This window comes from Quercus suber, unplaced genomic scaffold (genome assembly GCF_002906115.3).
Source record: "Quercus suber isolate HL8 unplaced genomic scaffold, Cork oak 2.0 scaffold_368, whole genome shotgun sequence".
Classification (NCBI taxonomy): Eukaryota; Viridiplantae; Streptophyta; class Magnoliopsida; order Fagales; family Fagaceae; genus Quercus; species Quercus suber.
In genome coordinates this window covers 32,072-58,690 of record NW_027069820.1, presented here as the reverse complement: position 1 = coordinate 58,690, position 26,619 = coordinate 32,072, and the positions used below count along the sequence as shown (strand labels likewise).

Here is a 26,619-nt window from a genome sequence, read left to right as displayed (position 1 = left end):
GTAATTATCATGGCTTAGAGGGTCCATTTCCTAGATTTAGTCTTGCAGATAAAATTTCCAGATATCACAAAAATTTGCTACAGGATCATATATTTTGAAACATACAAAATATATATGGGTTACCTTCAAGGCTTCAAGTCACTAATTTATTATATCATAAAGCCGTTTTTGAAGTTCAATAATCATCATTGCCTGAAAGGCTAAGCTATGTTATACACTATTTTTTTAAATATAAATATAAATATCTTATGGAAGACCAGAAATTTCAATCGGGTAATGATGGACTAGTATAAATTACAGCTCTTTTTTTTTTTTTTTTTTTTTTTTTTTTGAGAAGGAAATTACAATTCTTAGAAACATTGGTTAAATTTCTCTTTGTTAATACCATAGCCAACTGATTCATACTAGCACACATTTGATTCCCATGCCACTTACCAACCAAGTATAATATTTTAGATTTTTTCCTTGTTTATCTAACAATGGAAGTAATTGACCAAAAACAAAATTGACCATGACATTGATAGTTGTGCCAATCAAATATAAGATAGATATTATCATGAGGCTTGGAAGTACTAAATTGTGCAACAAGTACTCCTTCCTGGTCCCTTCCTAATTTGTTTCTTATTCTTCTCTCAGCAAATTTTTTTTTTTTGATACATCTCAGCAATATTTCCACCTCTCGTATAATTGCATTTGTCAATTTTTGAATTATAATGGCATTGTTAATCTTGGTAGATATAGACAAAAAAACCAACTTCAAGCTTTACCATCCCCCACATATGTTGTTGCCCCTATAATTCGTCCCTCCTAACTTTTCGATAGCATCTATTCCTCTTACCTTTAATCTTAGGGGCAGTGCCACTTGACCAAAACTACCAGTACTCAAATTGTAATATTTTTATGACTTATAATAGTGTCTTCCGTTCAAACTAACTTTTCTAGTTGATTGGGTTCATTGAACAATGCCATCTATATAGATTTATAATAAAATTGATAATAAATAGAGGACAGTCCCAAAAAAATGAAAAATGTAACTCTTTTTTCTTTTAAGTGTATGATTTATAGATAGTTTATGAGGTTGTTAGTGTGGGTCCCATTTGAATGGAAATTGAAATTTTCATCGAAAGGCTTTCTTTTTTGCTTTGCCTAGTTATTGCTAATGATATAGTGACATGGCCAGTTTGAACTAAGCAGAATTACCAAACTGTCCTCAACATTTTTTCAATGAGACAAACATTTTCTTTTGCCATTTCCCTCCGTTTTGTATTTCATCTCGCACCAACACTGACCTTTTTCCTCTCCCTCACTTTACTAATATCATAGAAAAAAACTAGAAAGTAAATGAAAGAAGAGTTCAAGGAATGTCTACAAGCATAGAATGGGACAAATATCTAGGAAAAAGACCATCCGTCATCTAAGTGGAGGGCTAAGATTGAAATAGTGGGACTACAAAAAGGAAAAGATCCTCCTTGTACAAAGATTGGATCCCCAAAAAAAGAGTGAAAAGAGAGAATACAGTAAACAAAAATCTAATCTTGTATTTTACTAATTGTAAAGGCTCCTTAGTCATTCTGAGGAAGAAGAAATAAAGCAAAACTTGCCTTATTACTATTTTTAATCCCATATGCTGTTTATTATCAATCTTTCATGAGAAATTACTGTTTCAAGTTTAATTGTTTGTTCAAAAATTCACCTCAATAAATTAATTGTTGTGGATTTGGGTCCCGGCCCAACATCTTTTTGGGCCTTCGGATTTTAGCCCATACAAAATAATATTATGCATTCTTGAAAAAATAGAAAATTTAACCACAGAAATAAAAGTATTTCACAAAAAATGAAATGTGATGTCCCATTACGTATCATGACACTTTTTATTCCAAAGCAAATCGGTCTTCTGTTGATATTTGAAACTCAAAATAGCAGGTCATATTTTTAAACTTAAAACAATTTAAAAATTACTATTTATGTCTTATGTCTTACAACACTAAATCTCTAATGCCTCTTACCCTCCACTAATCAATGAAGTATTTTATTTCTTTCATCATGAATTTTCTTATTTTTCTTATTTAAATAAAATAAATGATAACTTCATGTAAAACCCTAAATTTATAGGGGAAATATGGTCAGTCAAACCATCATCATGAGGGGCACCAACACGACCCCACCAATTCACATGAGTTTCTTCCAACAAGAAGTTGGCAGACTAAGAACCTATTTGGCATTAGTTTTAGCTTTTAGCTTTTAGCTTTTAATTTTTAGTTTTTTTGTACAGCTTTTTAAAACTTCACTTTTTTCCGTATTTTTTTTTTCACTTTTTAAAATTTTTTCAAGGTACAAGTATATTTTAGCACATTTTCAACAAAACATTTTTAGCAAAATGCTAAATAAGTTGTTCCTAAACGGACACGGTCTCTCACATACTTACTTCGATAAGGCTAGTGGTACTGGACAAAAAAGAACTTGCAATAACTCAAGCTCGTGCCATCACTTATACAAATAAAAATAGCGGCCCCAAAAGGAATTGGTCCTTGTTTTCTATGGATTTGCAGGACTTTTAGCAAAAGTAGTCATCAACAAACATCTCAAATGCAGACATCCGTTGTTGAGTTTGGTTTGGGTTTTTCAATTGATGGGTTAATTGGGTTTGGCGATAAGATGATAAAATTTTGTAATGGGTTGTGACTTGTGGTGGTGGTGGCTGTTTGGTGGTGGTTAAGTTTATGTGTGAGACACAAGGTAGTGAAGAATAGAAGAGAAGAAGATGGAGAGATGAAATGAGAAATTAATAAAATATTTAGATACAAAGCTATAATAGCTGTGTATATTTGTATGGTTACTATAGAAAAAAAAATGTAGATCTACAGTATTATAGATATACTAATATGGAGAGTTTTTGAGTAAAAATGTATCAATTTCACACATTTTTCTATCATATACCCACACCCATTGACGTGAGTGCTCTAAGTACCACATAATCATGTTACACGTGTTTAGTTTGTCTAACAAAATAATGACATGTAGCAAAATGAAAATGTGAAGTAATAGACACAACTGATACTTAAATAAATTTCACAACAAATTTCATTATTGGTGAAATAATTAAATATGATCAATATTGATAAACCCACCAATTTTACTTTATAAAACTATGAAATTTATTGATAAATAGTTGCTTTGGTAGCATTACTTAATCATTAAACTTAACTAGTTGTAGCATGGGGCCAAGGACCCGTAATTAAAAAGTTATTTACTGTGTAGGCCTTTACACAAAAAATAAATAAATTAGTGTCGTGTGGCATTTTTTCTTTTACTACGGATCCATATAATAGCATCTCAAATGGTGTAGCTAAAAGCAAAATATTTTCTATAATAGAGAATGAGACCAAAAAAATGATCTCCAATAGATTCTTTAAACCCTGAATTTTTTTTAGCTCATGAACAGTAGCTTATCAAATATAATGGGCTACTGTACATTCTTTAAATGTTTTTATCTATTATAATAATTAGGTCTTAAATAAAAAAAATATTAGAAGATGTGTAGTTGTTAAAAAAAGAATAAAAAATGAATGAAGAAATAATATTTAAATGAGATAGAGAATGAGATAGAAAATCTGTTAGAAATTGTATTTAAAAAAGTTGATAGTTAAAAGCTAAATGTCACTGTTTATTGTCCAAACAGTATAAAAATTTGGCTAATCTGCTGAAGATGCTCCAAAGAGGACAAGTAGAATCTACACTGCTAAAACTACATCCGAGGATATTGTAAGGGAGGAAAATCTTTGGTGTTCAATGGAAGTGTTTCTTTTCCTTCTGAAATTTTTATGAGTTGTAATTTTGTAAGTATTTTTTTTTTTTTGAGAATTTTTGCAAGAGTTTGTTTGGTTGGTAGAGTTGTTTTCCTTTAACTTGTTTGAGGTTTATTTTTATTTAATAACAACTAAGAGTATTTAAATAAGATGCTAGTAAGAGATACAGAATCTTTGTTTGAATTGTGTTTTAAGCCAAGGAGGAAAGAGTGAAGTGTAGCTTGGTCTCGTGGAAACAAATATAAAAATATAAAAGTTGTCTCTATCCTATGTAAAACCAAAAGAAAAACTATTTTCAAATGCATCGTTATCGTATTCCCAGATAGAGCCTGTCATTCCTCTAAAATGGTACATGTTCTGTTAACTTAGCGGTGACCCTCAAGTGTCAATTCAATCATTCAGCCCCCCATCGTTGAATTTTCCTCCCTTTACCTTTCTACGAAAAATGTTTTTCCTTTCCGTGCAAGAAAACTCTACAGGACTTATTACAAGGAAATTTCTGCATTTGTATCTATACAAAAGGCGAGACACTATAGATGAAAGAAATATACCTCAAGGTCTAAATCCTCTATGGTCTAAAAATCTCTGTCTGATTCGTTTGTATCGAAAAAAATTCTGTGTCTCAGTCTGTTTTGTTCAATCTTTGTTTTCAGATAATTGTCCAACATATGCGTGCATAGAAAGAGACTTAGGTAAGCATGTTGAACTCAAAACTTCCAAGCATATTGACTAGTATATATATGTATAGTTTGTGTTCTCTCACCTCCCACATATCACTAATAACTTTGTTCTTGACTTGACTTTTGCGGGTTTTATACAGTTTACGCTTCTGAGTGTACTTGTTGAAGTGCCCGGGGAGGCTTATGCTCTTTGCTCATCTTATATGCAATCTCGTGGTATGCTTCACTCCACTTTTTCTTTGTATTGGTTTAGGTTAAACGACATGTGAATTCTCTAAGTTTATGCTTATTGTCATTAGTACTACAAGCTTCATGGTTGATAATTTGTTTATCATTCCTTATTATTAATTCTTTACTAGATGATGGTATGGTTTGCTTTGCGAATTCCCACATGTCAATTCCTTTTTTTTTTCCCTAATGATAAATTATTAGGGAATTCAATCTTCAGATCTAAATCTGACCGAAAGAGGTAAATATCACTAAAACATATGATTTTCGGTTTTTCACCGAACCATATGATCTATAACCTATTTATCTTTGATTTTGAGTATAAGTTTCTTTTTTTTCTTTTTCTTTTTTTTAATTTTTTATTTCATGGAATATTACTAGAATCTTTCTTTCTTTCTTTCTTTCTTTCCTGAAAGAGATCGGAACAACGGGTCGAATCCATGATACAGGGAAGAAGTAGATGCCAATCGGGCTAAAAGTAGGTTTGGCACTAGAATCTCTCTTTTGTTTATTCCCTTTTCGTTTCTCTTTGTTTGGCTTTTATTTGTTACATTTAGTTATTAAATCCAGCTGTTGGATCATGTAGAAGAGTTAAAAAGAGGGTGATGAGATAATAGAAAATTGCTCTGTATATGAGATGAACTGAGAGAAGGGTTGAGGAGGGATAGGTGAAAAGGGCTGGAGAGCCATTTGCAGGTGGAAAGGAAAGGAGGAGCCAGCATGGTTTAAAAGAGGGAGGAGAGCTTTTGGGGTCATGGGGTTTTGGAGAGTTAAGGTAGGAGAGGGTAGACTGATGGTTTTTGGATGAAGAATTTATTGTAGATTTTGTCAATTTTGGGTGGGAAAGTTGATGAGGATCGAGGGAGTGATCTTTCTTATGCTTCTAGAGGTGGTTCAAGAGGAGTTTTACATGATGAACCCAAAAGGTTCTTGAAGGCCTTATAGCTCTTTTCTATTTCCAACTTTGCCTATTACTTTAGGAACGATTTTCTTTCTTTCTTTTTTAATTAAATTTTATTTTTCTCTTAAAATTTTGTAATAAACACATAGAATGCTTGAGAATTTGAGGCACGTTGATGGTGACCAAATGGTGGCCAGACGACATTGAAGTTGCGGTAGCACCAATGGCTAGACAATGTGAGGTGCATGAGGCATGTAAGCAAGAACTTTCTATGATGAGATTTCTAACTTCGTGTAGATCATCTATCAGCTGATGAAATTTTGTGGTTTGTCTCAATAAAAATGGTGAGTGAAAAATATTTAGAGAAACAATGTCATACGACAATGGAATCATTTGTAAAGGTAAAGAAGGCAGTTGTATGGGAGGATGTCGAGAATGAGGCAATGTCATGCGGTGATGAAATTGTCAACAAGAAGGGATATTGTTGGAGAGAATGTCAGTGTTGGAGATAGAAAAAGAGGGTTATTAGTTTTCAAAATTTTAAAAAGATATAAAAATGTATTCTATTTAGCTCAAGTGTAAAATATTTTGTAGAAGATCATTAATGTATTAACTTGATAGTGAAGAATAATAATAGAGAGGATACTATAGGTTCAAATATTCTATCGTATCTACAAAAGAAATAAAGAAAAGATAGGAGACAAAGAATATAAGATTAACTATTCAATTCAACCCTTATAATTTACCATATAATGGCCTAAATGGTTACATTTTTACAATATTATACGTCCATTTGGACGGAGCTTTTTGTTGAAAGCTTATTCGTGAAAACATTGTGATTCTTTTCTAAAGTTATACATATATGACTAAATAAACTAAAAAGCTATAGGCAAAAAGAAGTATTAGTTTAAAAACCCATGTTCTCAATGAGCTATAGGTCAAACGAATGACACCTTCTCTTACAAAGTAAAAGAGTGGACCTATATCATTGGATGCTCATGGAATTAAGGACATAAAAAGAGTGAGATAAATATAATTTTATAAGAAATAAAGGCGTTTCAAAATTTTTTAACTGAAATATGATTGCAGTTCAACTTCATTTCATATACCATGCCAAATCGTAGAATGGAACATGGGATCTTCTCGATCTAGTGTTAAAATTTTAAATAAATAAATAAATTATCCTTTCTTTTTTCCGAGTAACACACTGATTCATGTTGACCAATTTTTTCTATTTATTTTAAGAATACTAAAAAAATGCCTTATGTTAGTTCAAGTTAAGGCACAAGTGCCAAGAGATTAACAATAGTATTGTACAATTAATTAGATTTTAGAATCAGACACAGAACTTTTATTCGTATATAAGGAACTCATTAACTAGTGGATTTCAATTAGATCAAATAGTAAGTCTTTTAACGTCAAAAATTTAGGATTTAAAATTTTCGTTTATACCAAAATATTAATGGGTGTCTTGACATGATGATGAAAGAAAATTATTAAAGAGCAAACCCCATAAGTATAATTCTATTTTATCTATATATATATATATATAACATTTAGTAATTAGACCTAAAATGTAAAGTCTAACTTTCCCCTTTTCATTTCGTTCAAAACTCATGTATGGTTTACTATTAGAGATTAAATTCTATAAGGACGTGGGGGTAAAACTCATGTTTTACCTCTTCAATCCCAACGTGCCACATCACTTATCACATATTTAAAAATAAACACAATTACACTAATTCAATTCTAATATCCATATATAAATTCAACAAAATTGAGAATTTATTGTGTAAGGTTGAATTTAATCTACCATTCTGTTGATTTTATTCTGTGCTAAATTTCCTTGTAATTCAACATTTAAAAACCTTATATTTAGGTGAGAATCATGTAAGGGTAGTGTGTGAAAGAGTATGAAGAAATGCTCAAGACTGTGTAGTGAAGCAGCGACTCGCGACTGGATCTCGCTGGTGGCTCGCGACTAGTAAGCCACCAGAAGATGCACATAAGTGAAGCATGCAGAGAAGCTGAACCGTCGTGCCAGTGGTAACACTACAGGACAAAAAGTCCAGACTGGCCATTCAATTAGCTTGCGACTTGAACTCGCGACTCAGTTAAGTCGCGAGGCCAAGTCGCCAGCCAACTTTGTTTTGAAAAAACTGACTCTTCGCATTCCTTTCTCACCCTAGTATAAATACCTCTTATGCCCACGAAATGTAAAGAGTTTCCAAAGAGAATTTTGAGAAAGAAATTCTAAAGAAAAACAAGATTGACTCATCCACAATTTTTTCATAGAGACTCTTCAAATTCCTTTACTCTCACCCTCTCCATTGTTACATTCTTGAGAGGTTTATTATCCAAATCATTTTCTCATCATACCCATATTTGTGAGAAGGCTATTTAGTGCTTTGGGGAGCAGTTAGGAAATGACTAATAGTTATTGGTTGATACTATGGGCTATAGCAGAATCTAGTAAGCTAAAGAAGACAAAAGTTCGGCGCAATCTCGTTGGAGTAAGAAGTTTAGAAGGTTTAGGTACACTGGGTAAATCTGGCTTGGAGGGTCTTTTATTGTTCATGTATCCTAACTTCATTCTTTAGTGAATTATTGACCGTTTGGAGGGTAGCGGAGAGGTTTTACACCGAGGGAAGCATGTCTTTTCCCTTAATCTTTGCTATTTAATTTCTACTATGGATGTGATTTTAATTAGTTTAGATTGTTTATCAATTTTGTTATTAGCTTTTGTTCATGTTCCACACATTTATTGTTTAATAATAAGCTTGAATTGGTAATTTATAATTGATGGTCTAAACGTTCATAGTGTTTTACATGCTATTTGAACATTCATATTGACATGTTATTAGGTATAGCGGAATGTATTGAATTTTAAGTAAAATGCTGATATGACAATTATTTATTAGATGGTGTAATACCCATGTTTTATATCCCATCCTTATAGAATTTATTCTCTTATTATTATTATTATTATTATTATTGGTTAAAATAAATAAACTAGTCACCAACGTTACACCCAATGGCGTGTAAAAAACTCGGTGTGTTAATTTGCATCTATTGCAATCTTTTTCAACTATTTGGGCTGAAATAGATGAATCAGTCCAATACAATTATGGCATTTTATATTTTATGTTTTTGAAATTCTTAAAAAACTATTTTTTAAAACAAATACAATATCGCCAATAATATTCTGTGCATAAAATAAAGTCTAAAATTTATGTTTCAAATCCTAAAATAATAATAATAATAAAATTAAAAAAAAAACTTTTTAAACCTCAACTTTTAGGTGTCATCATTTCATTTTAATAAGAGTTTTTTTTTTTTGTAATCATTTTAATAAGAGTTCTGTTACCTAAAATTTGGAAAATTGTTAACATGATGTTGTAATTCAAACCCTGCCTTTCTCTTCTTACTATCTACATATCTCAAAAAAGAACATCTCATATTTCATTCCAGAAAAACCGATTAGAAATTTATAACTTAGCTGAACATCTATACCTATCTCTCTTTCCAGAAAAAAGTCCGATGGCCAACAGGCACTACTATGTGCATCACCCTGAGACCACTGATGATGAGTATGCTGAACGAGCTCGGAATAATAATGGAAAGAACAAGAAGCCTATGATCTCTTCCTCTGATGAATCAGAGAGTGCACTTAAACTCAACCTCCGTGAAAGCCAGGAAGGTGATGATCATGACATGGATGCAAACAAGTTCTCAACAACTATTGAGGTTGAGCTTAACCCCACGGAGTTGGCTCCAATCATTGATCGATTCCGGTACTCTCTTATCATCTATGTCCATGGCAAAAAGACAGGTTATCATAATCTCTACACGCGCCTTGTCCGCGTATTGGCTCTTTACGGACCTTACCAGCTCGTTGATCTTGGGCTTGGTTTCTTCTTGTTGAACATTTCAGAGTTTTTGGATTATAACATGGTACTTCACAAGTACCCTTTATCGATCTCGAATTACTGTGTCACTTTGTTGCCATGGAAGCCAAACTTTAGGCCTTCAGAGACTGTTATCACCCAAGTAGATGTTTGGGTTCGGTTACCAGAACTTCCAATAGAATACTATAGTTTTCTGTTAAGAATTGCAGCAGCTATTGGTGGTAACCTTCTGAAAATTGACCCCATCACTGAAGGAAGAAAGATGTGTAAGTTTGCAAGGTTTTGTGTTAGAGTTGATCTAACACGTCCACTTCCAGGTCATATAAAGATTGGAGAAATATGGCAGCGAGTTGAGTATGAGGGGTTGGATATGGTGTGCTCTCTGTGCAGGCATTTTGGGCATTTGAAACATAATTGTCTAGACCAGCTGTTAACTTCTGCTGCCATCAATGCTTCTCGAGGTCAAGCCTCTACAAGCAATGATTTGGTGAACTCTGCTGGTCATAGGAGACTTGCAGATCATACATCAAAGATTGTGATGTCCAAGAGTGCTGACAGTTCCTCAAGTGATGATAATAGTCCTTGGCCCCAAGTTCGTCCTTGCAAGCAGCATCAAAGAGAAAGTTCAGGATCACAGAGACCACACGTTCAAAATCAGAACATGGCCACTGAAACTGAATGTGATCTTGAGATGATTGATCAATCCAAGCCTAAAGCTTCTGTAAGTTTAAGCTTTTGGAACTTTTTGGAGATTCAAATTTCTTTTTGTGATGTATTGAAGTTGTTAATAATAAGTCTAGCCGTCTAGGCATACAAAATTTTTCAATGGTATTTTGTGATTGCTACATAATAGAATTGGTGTCAGTTGTGCATTCAAGGTCTGATAGTGATATGTTGTTTCAATCACAATATACCATGTCAGTTGTTAAAAAAATTTGTAAAAATGTTATATACCTAGCTAGCATTACTAGTTGTAAAAATGTTACGACATATCAGTTACAAGCACTTGCATTTGCATGTTACTTTTCTGTAATTAGTTTTTGATGATATTAAATATTGTTCATTCAATGTGCTATATCTTCTGAGAAAAGCTCTCTTCATCTTAAGGTGATTGCTGAATCCAGCACAGAATTGATGCAAAGAAAGAATCCTCTACCTGAAGAAGGCAATTCCTTGTCTCCAATAACTGAGGGAACACTAATCCAGCCTCCTAAGGACAAACCACCTTATATTCCAAAGTCATTGAAGTCTGAAAAAGGGTTACCATCTGAATTCTCTATGGCAGGTTCGTCCAACTCTTTGCCTCAAGATTCCTCTCAACATGTGCGTCACCAACCTGCACAGACGATGGTCAAAAAAGCATGCCACACTATACCAACACAGCCACATGGTAACCAGCCTCAAACCTTGTCCTCAGAGACTGCCTCTCCTCGACCTTCTCCAATGGTAAAGCCAAGCATCCAGTTATACTATACAGGGATACATATGGCAATGGTAAAGAAAGATATAGGCAACACCCCAATAACAGAATTCAGCACTGAAATTCGCCAAACTCTTTACAGCATCAAATCGGAGGTTGCAAGTCTTGACATTGGTGTCTCAAAAACTGCGATGAGAAACCAGCATGCTATAAGTTTTCTGCCAACAGTTGGTGATTTCACCAAGAACCCACTTCAGAATCAGCAAGAAGCAACATACCAGACCTGTGCAGAGACTGTGCCACAAACTCCTTTGCACAAACTACTATGCTGGAAGTATAATGGGACTGACAACATCACGCTTATCCAAACAATGAAATATCTAAAGGAGCATGAAAATCCCTCCATTGTACTTCTTTTTGGAATAAAAAGTAGTGGCAATGATGCAGATCAGGCTATAGAGGAAATTGGGTTCTCTGGTTCATACCTCATAGACCCGTTTCTCTTTGATGATGGAGTGTGGCTGTTATGGAAGAAAGATGTGGTAATTGAAGTAAACTCACCCACCTCACACCTGATACATGCAACAGTACATTTTCTTCCTCATCCAAGCAATAGGATGCTATGTGGTACGGGCAAATCTTCTGAGGCAAATGCCCCATATGCAAGATGATATACTCAATCAGTTTCTCTATCATGGGGCACAAACTTCTTTTATACTTCAGAAGACCTGTTAACAGGTCTTTGAGTATACAAGAAGTTTTAAGCAAGACCAATCTACTCCGAGCTCAAGAGTCCATCGGGTTTTTTGAAAATTTTCACATTTTCTTTGCTTCTTTGTTTCTAGCAAGGACCTGAAATCAGTCCTTGTTGGCGTGATTAACATGGAAAGCACCTCCTGCTCTTAAGGTGAGGGGGGTGAGGCAATTTTTTGAGAGTCATGTTAATTTCATAAGTATAATATTGTAGTATTTGTAACTCTAGTTATGGGTGAAATACATAAATTTGAGGATGCAGCCCTAGTTTCGAATAAATATTGAATAAGTTTGTGGATGTAGCCCTAGGTTTGGGTGAACCACGTAAATTTGGTGTTCTTGTGTTTCCTTTGATCTTTTCTTTTAATTTTTTTTAATCTTGTATGTATTTACAATATCTTAATTAACTATCACTTATTCAATAAGTCTAGTTACCTTACCTTAATAGGAAAATATTAATTTAATTCGTTCTAATTAATAGTCTTATTGAAATCCAGTTGACTATTATTATGAAGTAACTGAATCAGCTGAATACTTTTTTTGCGAAACTACATTGTTAGTCCCTTATGTTTACCTGTTGAGCACTTTTAGTCCCTGAAATTTTAAGTAAGTCCTATTTGTCCCTAAAATGTAAAAAATAAGTATTATTGGTCTATTCATTAACTTCTATTAGTTTCTTTATCTATCTAACGAAATAATGACATAGCATTTTTTAAATGAGGTGACAATCTTTTTATTATCAAAAAATTACACGTCAGCTATTTACCCATAAGAAACAGATCAGCCCAAATATTTGGGTCTTTCAACGTATCAAGCCCCTTATTTACCACATAGAGCGAGAGTTGCACACTTAAAGGCCTTAATGGGTTTGTACCATAGCTACGTCCGTTAACCGGGGCCTAGAACGACTCTAACGACAGTGACCTCTATCTCTGAAACAGCAAGAGAGTCCTGAGTCCTCCCGCTGTCACACCGTCGTCTGTCCTCTATCATCTTCTCTACGCGATGCTATACTCTCCAGGCGATGTCATCCTATGGGCTTAGTAAAGTTGAAGAATGACAATACACTCTAACGCACTGATCATATATCTCTCTCACCAAAATGTTTATAAAATCACAAAAGTCAAAACACCTCAAACTAATCAAATCCCAAGTTTGTAATTTAAAGGAAGCCACTGCAGTGCAGCGTAGGAGGAGAAACTAGAAAGAAGAAGAAGAAACCAATGGGCATATAAATGGGAAATTATCAGTTACAGGAATAGACATTTAATAATAAAAGGTTGCCACATGTTATTTTAAAAAAAAAAGCCATGTCATTACTTCGTTAGACACATAGGTAAAGAAACTAACGGAAGTTAACATAAGGACCAATAATGCTCACTTTTAAACTTCAATGACTAATAGTACTCTCTTGAAACTTCGGGGACCAAAACTGCATAATGGATAAACTTAAGGGACCAATATTGTAGTTTCGCCTACTTTTTTAGCTGAAAGGTTTTACATGTACCTTTCACTTAGGTTTGCGCCTTTGCCAGCCGATCCTATCTTATGATAAAGACCTAATTCTCAGTTTCATGGCATGACTTACAAGTACTAATGGATTGCTCATTTTTAGTAGCGATTCATGCACTAGCTGTTCATCCATATGGTGGTCCTAGCCGCTCCATACACTTCTATGCAAAGAGGGAAAGAGCTCCTACGGCACTCTTTCATTGTTTCGTTGATTAAGGCCAATCATATAACTTATCAACAAATAATAGTCATATTTAAATTTAGATTAAATTCTAAGGATGTAGTTAAATGCGACATCTACAACATTTTTATAATAAATCTTTTATCATAATTAATTCTAAATGACAAACTATTATGGGTGAATAAAAAAGGAAAATAAGTGATTGACTCATTAAAACTAGTAAAAGTTGTTATCTTGGATTTGTTTCAAAATTGTTGTGAAAATAAAAATGTTGTAAACATAGAATTATTTTAGTTTATGAATAAATAATGCACATATGATGAAACAATTTATACAAATTTTTTTAGTTGATTTATAAATTATAGGAAAGTCAATTACAATATTTGAATTTTTTCAAAAGATGAAATGCAAAATTCTTTAGAAGCCAATATTAATGATGCAGCATTGCCAACTATTAATATTAATATCTCAATTTTTTAAAATTATCAAACAAAGTTTTGAAAAACTTAGTATGATTTTTCACTTGCATCCAAAAGAATGCTCATCCAAACAATGAAATATCTTAAGCAACTTGCAAAACCCTCCGTTGTACTGCTTTTCGGAATAAGAAGTAGTGGGGATGATGCAGTTCAGGCTATCAAGGAAATTGGATTCTCTAGTTCATACCGCATAGACCCGGTTTTGCTTGACGATGAAGTATGGTTGTTATGGAACAAAGAAGATGTGACAATTGAAGTATTTATAGATACTCCTCAAACGATATTTATGCAATAGTACATTTCACTCCTTAACCAAGCAATTATGCTATGATCTACGGCCAAATCTTCCCAGTCACATGCCCCAAATGCAATATGATAGTCAACCAGTCTCTCTATGACTATGATGGCATGGGGCACAAAAGTTTTATACACATAGGGAGACCTGTTCATAAGACTTTTTTGTGTATCTGATCTGACAAGAGGTACTTCGAAGAAAGATCAATCTACTCTCAATATTTTAAAATATTGAGTAGTGTTTATTACACATACTTGTACATAATTAAACAAGTAACTGCAATCATGACTTGAACTCAAAGTTTTGTTTTTGTTTTTTGTTTTTTTGTTTTTGTTTTTTTTTCCTTGTTATGTGTAAAAGTTTGTGCATTAACATGTGCGCAACAATATTTATCTCAAAACATTTTATACACCTCAAAAGACCTGTTCATAAGACTTTGGCATTTTCTATTGCTTTTAGTCCTCCTTGGCAGTTCATCTACTTTTGTATACAACACTGTATTTATAGCATTCTAGGCTTTTCAATGATTTAGAATTGAACGATATCCAAAGCTTGATCCGATTTAAGCTTTTTCAGTTCTCGAATTACTTGTTTTGTTTTGTATTTTTTTTTCTTTGATATTTTTCTTGTTTTGTTTAGACCCAGATGATTTAGGCTAAAACCACATTTTCATCTCTACACTTTCATCATATTACTTAATGACAAATAACCATATTAAATTAACTTATTTAAGAACCCCAGAAAAATATATTAGCAGCGTTTCCAATAGGACAATTCATGGGATACCTTCTTGAACTGGGCAAAGAACATTGGGTCCTCTTTAACTTCCAGTCACCTTTGCGGTCTTTGCCCAAGGCGCCCATCAAAAAGTACATGATACTTTGAATGTGCATTCTAATTTTAGAGCTCTCATGACACAATTAGAAGTTATAACTATCACCTATTTCAATTTTGAAATTGCATTAGAATTGGTTAACAAGTGCACATAAAACATGTGTTAATAGATCATTTAAGAAAAAGTTTTATATTATTTTATAAGAAATATAAAAAACTGTTAAAAAAATAAAAAAAATTTCCATATAACGCTTTTAAAACTATTTCTTAAATTAATATTCTTTTAAAATTCGTTAACTTGTTCTTAGTATTATTCCTCAAAATATAAATAAATAAAAAGTACTAGGCTTTTCCTAAAAAATAAAAAGTACTAGTACTAGGCTATTACCAAGTTACAAAGTAAGAGGACCACGCATGAATATGATCACAGGACCCAATGACCAGTGGAAAGCTTAGTTTGTATCATTAACTTTAGGCCCACTTTCTGTCAAATCTATCCTGAGGCCCATTGATTTAACGGCATTTTGTCCACATTGGGTTGTTTCCCGAAAACTTTGTGGCCTATCTCCAATCATCAAAGTGGCTCAACCTTGGGTTTGACCACCTGACCTCCCTAGCGCATTGACAGCTGGAATTTGGATATTTTTCTAAAAGAAAAAGAAAAGTTAACCGATATTTTGGATATTTTATTCGTTAGTTTATGAAATATTCTTAGAAAAATTTTATGGAAAAATTAAAAATATAATTAATTTTTTTAACAACTTTTTATTTTATTTTTTTATGAAAATGAAAATTTTAAAAATATTTAATTAATTATTATTTTAAAGATACTCATTAATATGACTATTTCTAAAAATATTAGATTCACTATAAAATTCTGTCCAATAAATACAAGTGAAAATGGTGGGGTGAATCTGGATTATGTTCTAGAATCAAGTAGAAAATTTGACACCCAATGAGAAACACTGAATTGTCCAACTCTCTATCATCAAGATACATTTTAAAGTCAAATTTTTAGGACATGTACTTAAACAATGAATAAATCAAGCAATGATTTCGAAAATAAGAAAGGTGTCCAGGGCAATTCAATGAATTGACACTAGACATGAAAAAATAAACAATAATTTACATTTAAATTATGATTTGTATTGTTTATTTTATTACTCATATTACATTTTTTAATTCAAGATTTGCTTTCAATTAATCTTACCCCTTGACATGATATTCTTGAATCCACCCCTACAAACACCTACCTCTGAGTGAAACCCAACAAGTTCAAAATCATCTAGGTAACTTTATGAGAGGAAACAGAAACAATTCATGGTTGCCATGGCTTGTGTTAACATTATTCTATCATACTTGGATACTTGGATTCTTAAAACTTTAATTTGATATATTTTTTTTTTTTATAGATAATTTTACTAGTTAGGCTAATTAGAACCCACCTTTAATTCGATACTTGAATTCTTAAAATCAACTTTAATTGGACAAGCTTAATTGAACCGTCAAAGTTTAATCCAGTTATCATATATTACTATACCACCAAGTCTATTGTATATAATCCTAAGAATGCTAGTTCATAATCATGAGATTTGAGACCTGCACTAGGCAAAGCTCAGCCTAAATACGATTAAAGCTTAGAGATAGTATGGTGATAGTAGGATTGCACCTTAATTATCACGGCTTAAAGAGTCCATTTCCTAGATTTAGTCTTGCAGATAAATTTTCCAGATATCACAATCCTTATTCTTTGTTTACATAAATACTTGGAACAAAAATTTGCTACAAGATCATATATTTTGAAACATACAAAATATGGGTTACCTTCAAGGCTTCAAGTCATCTATATATTATTAAAAACTAAAGAGTAGAATTTAATGTTGTTACGCTCTAGTTGAGCCACCTCATCCTCCACCTCTACTTTAAAAAAAAAAAAAAAATCATTTTTTCCTTTATGATTTCTATCTATTTTTTATATAAAAAAAAAAAAAAATTAAATATAGATCATGAGCAAACATATTGATGCACTCTATTAAGATGACTATTCATCTCCTTCTCAAAAAAAAAAAAAAAAAAAAAAAAAACACAGATGACTATTCATTTGCTACTAAACTATTACATATACTAAATCATCTCAATTGTTATACATACAACATGAGTTATTATCATCAGTTACGACTATTCACATCCTTCCATTCAAAATTGAAATTTGGAAGCAAAAAGCTTTCTTTGTAACGTAAATGCAGGGTTAGAGTCTTCTATCCAAATCACCCTCCCACTTTCAATAGCTAATCCAAATCTTATATATTCTGCTTGTAAGTTCTCTTTCTACATCTCCACTTTAGTTTTTTTTCCCCACAAATTTTTGTACTCAACCAACGCCTAGTGAATATGCAAGACAAAGGTGCGCAAACTATCAAAATTCAATTCCACTATTGATTATTGCTTAAAATCTCAGAAGAATTCATCGATTCTTTATTGAAATTTTGCGTAATCAATTTATTTTACATATCACCCTTGATTTTTGTTTAGGTGTGTTTCACAATGTTGAATTATCACTATATTTGTATCGCAACTTTTGATGGCTTTTTGAATGGTTAGTATTTTTTGTTTAACGTTAAGACTAAATGCTAATCTGCTCACAATATGTGCATGATGTTATATTTCTAGAAGGTAGCCAACCAATCAATGTAACTCATTTAAAAAAAAAAATATATATATATATATATATATTCTATGTTTTTTTTTTTTTTTTTAGTCACAATACAAATTGTTTTTTTAAACCAACCATTGGTATTGGCACCCCTATCTATGTGTTTAGCAATAGGGCAAAATTTAAGTACAGTACCTTAGGTTCCCTACTTAATATTTTGACATCTGTCCAATTTAACAAACTAAGTAAATGGTGTTAAAACTAAAAATATCTTCTTTTTTTTTTTTTTTTTCCTTCATCCTTCTTTTTACTCGTACCTGCAAACCTTTCTCTTCCAAACCACACCCTTCTCTTCCAAACCCAAAACCCATATTTCCTTCTTCCTTCTTTTTCTTGTACCTGCAAATGGCTTCTCTTCCAAACCCAAAACCTTTATCTTCCAAACCACTCATGACCCTTCTCTTCCAAACCCAAAACCCAAAAAAGAAAAAAAAAAAAAAATCTCATACCTCTTTCTCTCGATGTGTGTATGTATGGGTATCTATTTACTTTCTTCTTTTCTGATCTATGATTCTCTCTCTCTCTCTCTCTCTCTCTCTCTCTCTCTCTCTCTCTCTCTCTCTCTCTCTCTCTCTCTCTCTCGGTGTGTATGTATGTGTATCTGTTTCCTTCTTTTTTGATCTATGATTCTCTCTTCTTTTTTGATCTATGATTCTGTCCTCTTTTATGATTTATGATTCTTTCTCTCTATCTCTCTCTCGGTGTGTAGGTGTATGTATGTGTATCTGTTTTAGCTTTATTGATGTTAAGTGTGGAAGTTATGGGTATAGCTAAAATGGGTCCCTTTTCTGGTTCGAAACCCAGTAGATTTGGCTTTTATTTTTCGATCTTTCCTGTTTGGTTATTGAGAAAATGAGGGAAAAGGGTCTTTTTTGGTTTGAAACCCAGTAGAAAATGAGGCAACGCCGTGGGTTCTTAAAAAAAAAAGGAAGAAGGAAAAAAGAGAAAAAAGAAATTTTTTTAGTTTTAACGCCATTAGTTTGGGATGTTAAATTGGACAGGTGTCAAAATATTAAGTAGGGAACCTAAGGTTTTATACCTAAGTTTTGCCCTTAGCAATATTCATGAACTCTTCTTTGCTTGGCTATGTATTTTGACTTATTTTCTTTACATATACGAATTTTGGTCTGTAAAAAATGCGTGCCCTTATTATTTTCAAGGTTTCTCTCTCTCTCTCTCTCTCTCTCTCTCTCTCTCTCTCATTACATTTTTCTTATGTGTATCATGTTTGTATTTATCTATCTTACTTATATATATATATATATATAATCTTTTGAAGCCCTTTTTCTTTTCCTGCCCTTAAGGTTGGTCCTTACAACAAATAGATTTCATAAACAAAAACTCAATTATTTTGTCATCATTTTTGTTTGTTTGTTTGTTTGTTTTTATAATTTTTTTAATAATTTTTAAGGGATATTGAAGGAGAATAAAAGTGACTTTTAGAGTAGCTTGGAGTTCCAATCTTTGTAGGTTGACATAAAAGTTTGAACTATTTTATACAAAAATTATTGTGTATATGTGTCAATTTTTCTCAACATAAAACTTATCTGCTTGGCATATTTTGTCTATGAAAGCCAAATAGAATCACTTGGCATTTCTTCAATGGCGGAATTGTCTCCCTCTAAAGACTCATATCTTAATGAAATTGACAGCTGTACTTAGTAAGCTTTTATTCTCTCTCTTTTTTACTCTATTCTCACAATTCAGTATTTTATTACAATCACCGGATAAAAAATATCTAGATTGTTATTTTGATTGTTTGTTCTCTTTGTGATAATGGATTCTCATAATTTTGATCATAATTTATTCAAAGGTAATCGATTAGGGTTTGGAATTATTTTATGTAATGGGATTGTAATTATGGGTTACTTGGATTAAAATAATTCTTTTTGGAGTTTTTTCTTGCAATGTCTCCAAGCAACTTGATACAAGGTTCTCATGCCCAATAAAGATTAAAGTGTTTTTATAGTTGTTTAGAATGAAAAAATATCAATATATTTTGTGGGAGATATTTTTGTAACATTAGATTGACTTGATTCTTTTAACATTCATTTAGTGATAATCAAACTATAAATTGTTAGATTTTTTTAGAACTAAAAAGTTTTATACATTTTTTTTTTTGAGAAACATTTTATATGTAACTTATTGTATAGAAAATGATATTTGGATTTTTTTTTCCTTTAAATAGTGAAATTGAAGTAAACGTGTTCAATAGACTTTGTTTGTTATTTAAGGAATTAGAATGTGGTGGAGTTGGGACATATTCAAACTCTATAAATGTGCAATAATCATTTCTTTGATTTATACAAATTTCTATAATTTTGATAATATATATTTTTCACCTTTAAGTTTTTTTTTTGGGTTACATTCATTTGTGTGATTATGGTAGGTAATAATTTCTATGCAATATATAGTCTTATTAATTGAATTTTCACTTTAACATTGTCCTATGTTAGTCATTATCCTTTGTAAGTGAGCTATATTTGGATGATAAGGTGCTAAGGTGCTATGCTTCATATTTGGATTGACATATGGCAAATTTCAACAATTAATTTCTCAATAATTGTTGAAAATTGAAAATTTTCATTACAATTCAGAATAATTGTAAGTAAATAAGAACCAAATGATTATTTTTGGAAACTGCTAATGTTAATATCTTTTAAGAAATATACTTAACTTTTCATGTAATTATTTGAAATTTGTTAAATGAATCTTAAATTTCTAGAAATTGCATTTGACAATGCAGAAATTTACTGAGATAAAATTTTTAACTAATGAAGGATTAAAATATATTTAAGTTTCAAGACTTGCATTTCTTTAGATTGAATGTTTAAGGATTGTGTTCTTTGAAAAGATATGGATAAAAGGTGGACTTATTAAACTAAATATCTAATAATAAATATTCAAATTACAAATGTTACTATATATTAGATACAAATGTTTGACTTTTTATTTTCTTCTTTTTAGTGGATACAATTAAAATTTCAAGCATAATCTACAGTCCAAAGATGAGTTTTGTGTCTCTTCGTTTATCTGTAGTTACAATATTTCCTCTTCCAAATTTTCAGTTTTTAACAACCGTATTTCTCTCTCACTCACACATTAGTCATTTTTTATTTAAACTTTACAATATATCTACCAATGAACATTTTAGATACGATCACCCCATCATTTACAACAAAAAAAATTAGTCCAATACTATTTGTTCTCCACATTTTTCAATCAAGCTTTAGTTTTCACCATTTTGAGAAGACATCAATTGTTTTTGTCAAAGATTTTCAAAGTTAAGTCGGCAATAGGATGACCTTTGAGGTGAACAAAACACACAAATAGAAATGGACTTTTTTTTTTCCCTTTCTTTTTGATATTCTTACATTTAGTCTATGTGAAGTGATTTTGCTGTTTTCCTTCCCAAATTTTTTAATGATATTGACTTTTGTTACTCTTAATTGACTTAGAATTGCCAACACAATTTTAGTTAATTTGAGTTTTTTTGGTAAGTTTTTAGTTTGCTTAATTGATCATCTTATAGCAAAATATCAAAAAAAAAAAAAAAAAAAGAAAAGAAAAGAAAAAAAGAATAAGACAATATAATTTACTCTAGAGCATCATTATGCTATTAATGTTTTTATGTATAAATACTTGAGGAACTTATGATTAATTCTTTTTTGGAATTCCAATTATTCTTTTGTCTAGCCTTCTAGATTAATTTTTAGGGGTGCAAATGATAGCCTAGAGGTATATACATTCTTTGTGGTGTCCCATATTTGTGGTTCAAACCCCACCATCCCCCCTCCACCACTATCTACCTATGAAAAAAAGAAAAGAAGTTTAGTGTTTGTGTTAGTTTGAATAACATTTTATGTCCCATTATTTGCTTAAATCTTTCATATATGCAATGCTTAATTCATATAACATTTTTGAATTAATTTTTTTTTCCCTACCATTTAGTCTTTTTGTGATTTTGAAATTGCACAAATTCTATTACATAGAACTAGATTAAGCTTATGTTGTGGTAATAACAAAAACAATGCCTAAGGTGCCCCCACTTTTGACAAATTAAGCATTACACCACATAAACTTCTCAATAGGGTTGATTTCTATGATGAAGTCACTGATATTTGTAATTCAAGCCTTAATGGAGATTGAAATTATAAATTCCATAAGTATGTACAACAAATGGAATAGGAAAATGAATTTATTTGTACACAGTTTTGAATAATAGTTTTTGAATAGTTTTGTATAACTACTCTATAATTTTCGTAGTTTTAATTTGTGAATGTCACCTTCATTTGGAAGAGAAACCATGAAAAACAAACAACAAACTAACATAGTTGATAGTGATTAAAAATTCTTTGATTAATTCCTCTTGGTTGAATGTACGTACACTCCTTATAAAAAATATCTTAATATCACTAAGCTGAAGGTAGTATACTATTTAATCATTTAGCCAAATTTTTGTATTAAAGTTATAGATTCTATCTTCTAATAGATGGTTGTGTTAGATGATATATATATCTATAATCGGTTATTTAAATTAAGAATTTCCCGACATATGTTACTCTTTAAAGATCTTATTTGCTATATAGATGTTACTTTTGGATTAATGAGACAAGATCAACAAAACATGACTTTTATATAATTATATCTAGACGATATCGCAATGTTATGATGGATAGGTTGGTCTTATATTTTACCATATAATCTAAGTAATCATATGGTTTATGAATTTAAAGAGTTATATATTGCAGGATTTATTCAAATGTTTATACGATGAAAAAAAAATTTTGTTTTTTGAATTTTATTTTATTTTATATTTTCACTTTATGATATATGATTTATTGATTATGAGAAAGAACAAAATGTTGATCTATGTTTAGGAGAAAAATATACCTATAAGAGTTGATTCACATGTATTTGTATAGTAATTAACATAGTATATATGGTTACAACTTGATCTATAAGTTCTCACACTATAAAATAAGAGATAACTTTTTTTATTGCATTGTGTTTCGTATTTTTCTGTGCATTGTGTGAGTCTACGACTAGTTAATTTAAAAGTTATATCATAAAGCCGTTTTTGAATTTTAGTAATCAACATTGGTTTAAAGGTTAAGCTATGTTATACACTATTTTTTTTAAAAAATATAATATAAAATATCTTATGGAAGACCAGAAATTTCAATCAGGTAATGATGGGCAATAATCTTAGAAACAATGGTTAAATTTCTCTTTGTTAAGACCATAACCAACTGATTCATACTAGCACACATTTAATTCCCATGCCACTTACCAACCACGTATAATATTTTAGATTTTTTCCTTGTTTATTTAACAATGGAAGTAATTGACCGAAAAGAAAATTGACCATGACATTGATAGTTATGCCAATCAAATATAAGATAGATATTACCACGAGGCTAGGAAATACTGAATTGTGCAACAAGTACTCCTTCCTGGTCCCTTCTTAATTTGTTTCTTATCCCTCTCTCAACATTATTTCCATCACTCAGATAATTGCATTTGTTAATTTTTGAATTATAGTTGGCATTGTTAATCTTGGTAGATGTAGACAAAAAACCAACTTAATTCTTTACCATCTCCTATAATTTCCTCTCTTTACCATTTTTTGATGAGCATCTATTCCTCTTACCTTTAATCAAAGGGGCAGTGCCACTTGATCTAAACTACCAGTCCTCAAATTGTAATGATTTTATGACTCGTAACAGTGGCGGAGGCAGGATTTCAAGTCAGGAGGGGCAAGATCAAAAGACAAGATTGAAAGTAAAATTAATCTAAGAAATATTAATCGATACTAATAACAAAATAAACAAATGACTATATGCCAAAGTCATTGTCATACATAATCTAATATAAAATTTTACTTTAATTCATTTTTTTTTAATTTCTAATTAAATTTATCTACTTCAATACAAGCTCAATTAGAATTTGACTTAGACATATTACTATGAAGTTGTATATGTGCCTTAATGCCATGAATGCTTTTAAAATATTGTATAGACATTTGAGTTTATAGCAAAAACTTTGGGTTTTTTTATTTATTTATTTTTTTAGATTAGCAAAAACTCAGGTTGAAACTGAAAATGGTTGATTACTAGACAAAAAAATTGTAAATAAGAAATGGATTGGTGAAGTGCTACAGTTTGGTATCACTATATTTTTTTTTCCCAGTCCTATTCAGCGAAAGTTGTGTGCAAAGCCAATGTACTAGTAGGTGGGACCCATTGTTTAATAAAAGTGCTCCTTCAGTGCTTTGTGAATGTAAAATTGTCTTCTTGTTGACAAGATAGCTATACATATATATTAAAAACCAAAGAGTTGTTTCTGTCAGGAGGGGCAAATAACCTATAACTACGTTTATTCATAGTTTACTACTAATACATAGAAAATTTCTGAGAAGGTCAGGGGGGGCAGCTGCCCCCCCCTCGACCCCCCCTCCCTCCGCCCCTGACTCGTAATAGTGAGATAGTGATGTGTATCTTACATTCAAACTGGTTTATCTTCTAGTTGATTGGGTTCATTGAACAATGCCATCTATATAGATTTACAATAAAATTGCTAATATATAGAGGACAGTCCAATCAAAAAAATGTCTCTCTTTTTTCTTTTAAGTGCAAGATTTAAGATAACCCTGCCAATCCTTTAAAATGGTACATTTTCTGTTAAGTTAGCGATGACCTTCAACAAGTGTCAATTTATTCATTAACTCTCTGTCGTTGAATTTTCCTCCATATACTTTCTAAGAAATTGTTTTTTTTTTTTTTTTTTTTTTTTTTTTTTTTTTTTGGTTGTTTTGTTTTTGTTTTTTCTTCTTCTTTACCTTTTCTTGCCGTGTAAGAAAACTCTGCCGAACTTTCTAGGATATTTCTGCATGTGTATATAACAAAAGCCCTGTAGATGAAAGAAATATACCCTAAAGTGAGTAAAAAAATTAGCAAAATTCTTTGTAACATCCTCTATGGTCTAAATTAAATCTGTGTCTCATTCTGCTCTCTTCAATTTTTGTCTGCAGAGAATTTTCCAACATATGCATCTACAGAAAGAGGGTTAGGTAAGCATGTTGAGCTCAAACTTCCTAGTATATTGACAAGTATATATACGTATAGTTGTACACTTGTACGCTCTCACTTTCCACATATCACTAATAATTTTGTTCTTGATTTATTATGCAGGTTCTATACAAGTTACGCTTCTGACTCTTTCTGAGAGTATATAGTTGTTGAAGACTTCGAAGTGCTCAGAAAGGCTTAAGCTCTTGCTCATCTTATATGCAACCTCGTGGCATGCTTGGCTCCACTTTTTCTTTGTATTGGTTTAGGTCAAACTACATGTGAATTCTCTAGGTTTATGCTTATTGTCATTAGTACTACAAGCTTCATGGTTGAAATTTGTTTATCATTCCCTATTATTAATTCTTTACTAGATGATGATATGGTTTGCTTTGCGAATTCCCACATGTTTTACATTTTTTTTTGGGGGTTCAAACAATAAATAAGGGAATTTGATCTTCAGATCTTAATCTTAGCGAAAGAGGTAAATATCTCTGAAACATATGATCTTCGGTTTTTCACCGAACCATATGATCTATAACCTATTGATCTTTGATTTTGAGTATAAGCTTTTTTTTTTTTTTTTCATGGAATATTACTAGAATCTTTCTTTCTTTCTTTCTTTCTTTCGTGAAAGAGATCGGAACAACGGGTTGAATCCATGACACAGGGAAGAAGTAGATGCTAATCCGGTAAAAAATCGGTTTGGCACTAGAATCTCTCTTTTGTTTCTTCCCTTTTCGTTTCTCTTTGTTTGGCTTTTATTTGTTACCTTTAGTTATTAAATTCAGTTGGATCATGTAGAAGAGAGTGACGAGATAATAGAAAATTGCTCTGTATATGAGATGGATGATGTAGAACAGACAGCACATGCCTTCCTCGAGCAGCAGGGGCGCAGGAAGTCACAACGCAAGATTACAGGGGGGTACCAGTTGGGGCCATCGGGGTAACAGTGTCGGAATTGCATGAAATTTGGCAGATTGAAGGGAAACGACGTTCTGATCCAGATTCATGACAAATGCCATGAACGTCGCCAAAATTTAGGCGAATTCCTTCATTAAGGCCCCGATAACAGTGTTTTTGCTATTTATAGTAAAATTTGTTTTTCCTTAATAACTTTTAGTTTAAAAGTCAGAATAAGGTCCCGTCTGTTTTGGGACGACCCTTAAGGTCAGTAGTTTATGATTCTGCGCTTAACTCAATTTTGCCATTTTTGGTAAAATTCGGTAATTTTGTCACCTAATCGCTTAATTAGTGCGAATTAGGGTTTTTTATAAGGCCTTCTAGTACCTTTTGGGTTCATCATGTAAAACAACTCTTGAATCACCTCTAGAAGCATAAGAAAACACTCCCTCGATCCTCATCACCTTTCCCGCCCAAAATCGACAAAATCTCCAATAAACTCTTCATCCAAAAACCATCAGTCTACCCTCTCCAACCTTAACTCTCCAAAACCCCACTACCCCAAAAGCTCTCCTCCCTCTTTTGAACCCTGCTGGCTCCTCCTTTCCTTTCCACCTGCAAATGGCTCTCCAGCCCTTCTCACCTCTCCCTCCTCAACCCTTCTCTCAGTCGCAGAGTTAGGAAGGAAAATTTCCTCAATCCATTGATGTCGCGGAAGCCTGAAGAGAAGCACACACGATGCTCTCTTGATGGACAGAAACTAAACTGTTAGTTTCTGGTAGTAAACCTCGAATCCACGAGGGGTTTCCCTGAATCCACAAGGAGATAAAACTGGAATCCACCAGAAGAAAATCTGACAAAAGTCTGTGTTTATTGATAATAGTCTATTTTGCCTCTGACGGCTACAAAACATATAAATACTAAGCAAAAACGTTT

The 26,619-nt window shown here is 32.0% G+C and overlaps 1 protein-coding gene across 1 annotated transcript; it reads left to right on the top strand.

The window, feature by feature from the left end:
* Window positions 1-4,237: 4,237 nt before the first annotated feature.
* Window positions 4,238-12,085, top strand: LOC112001763 (uncharacterized). Its single transcript, XM_024033938.2, has 5 exons — window positions 4,238-4,363; window positions 4,460-4,498; window positions 4,627-4,702; window positions 9,145-10,244; window positions 10,631-12,085. Exons 3-5 carry the CDS (start codon window positions 4,690-4,692, stop codon window positions 11,612-11,614), a joined length of 2,097 nt encoding a protein of 698 aa, XP_023889706.1. The 5' UTR covers window positions 4,238-4,363; window positions 4,460-4,498; window positions 4,627-4,689; the 3' UTR covers window positions 11,615-12,085.
* Window positions 12,086-26,619: the final 14,534 nt, after the last annotated feature.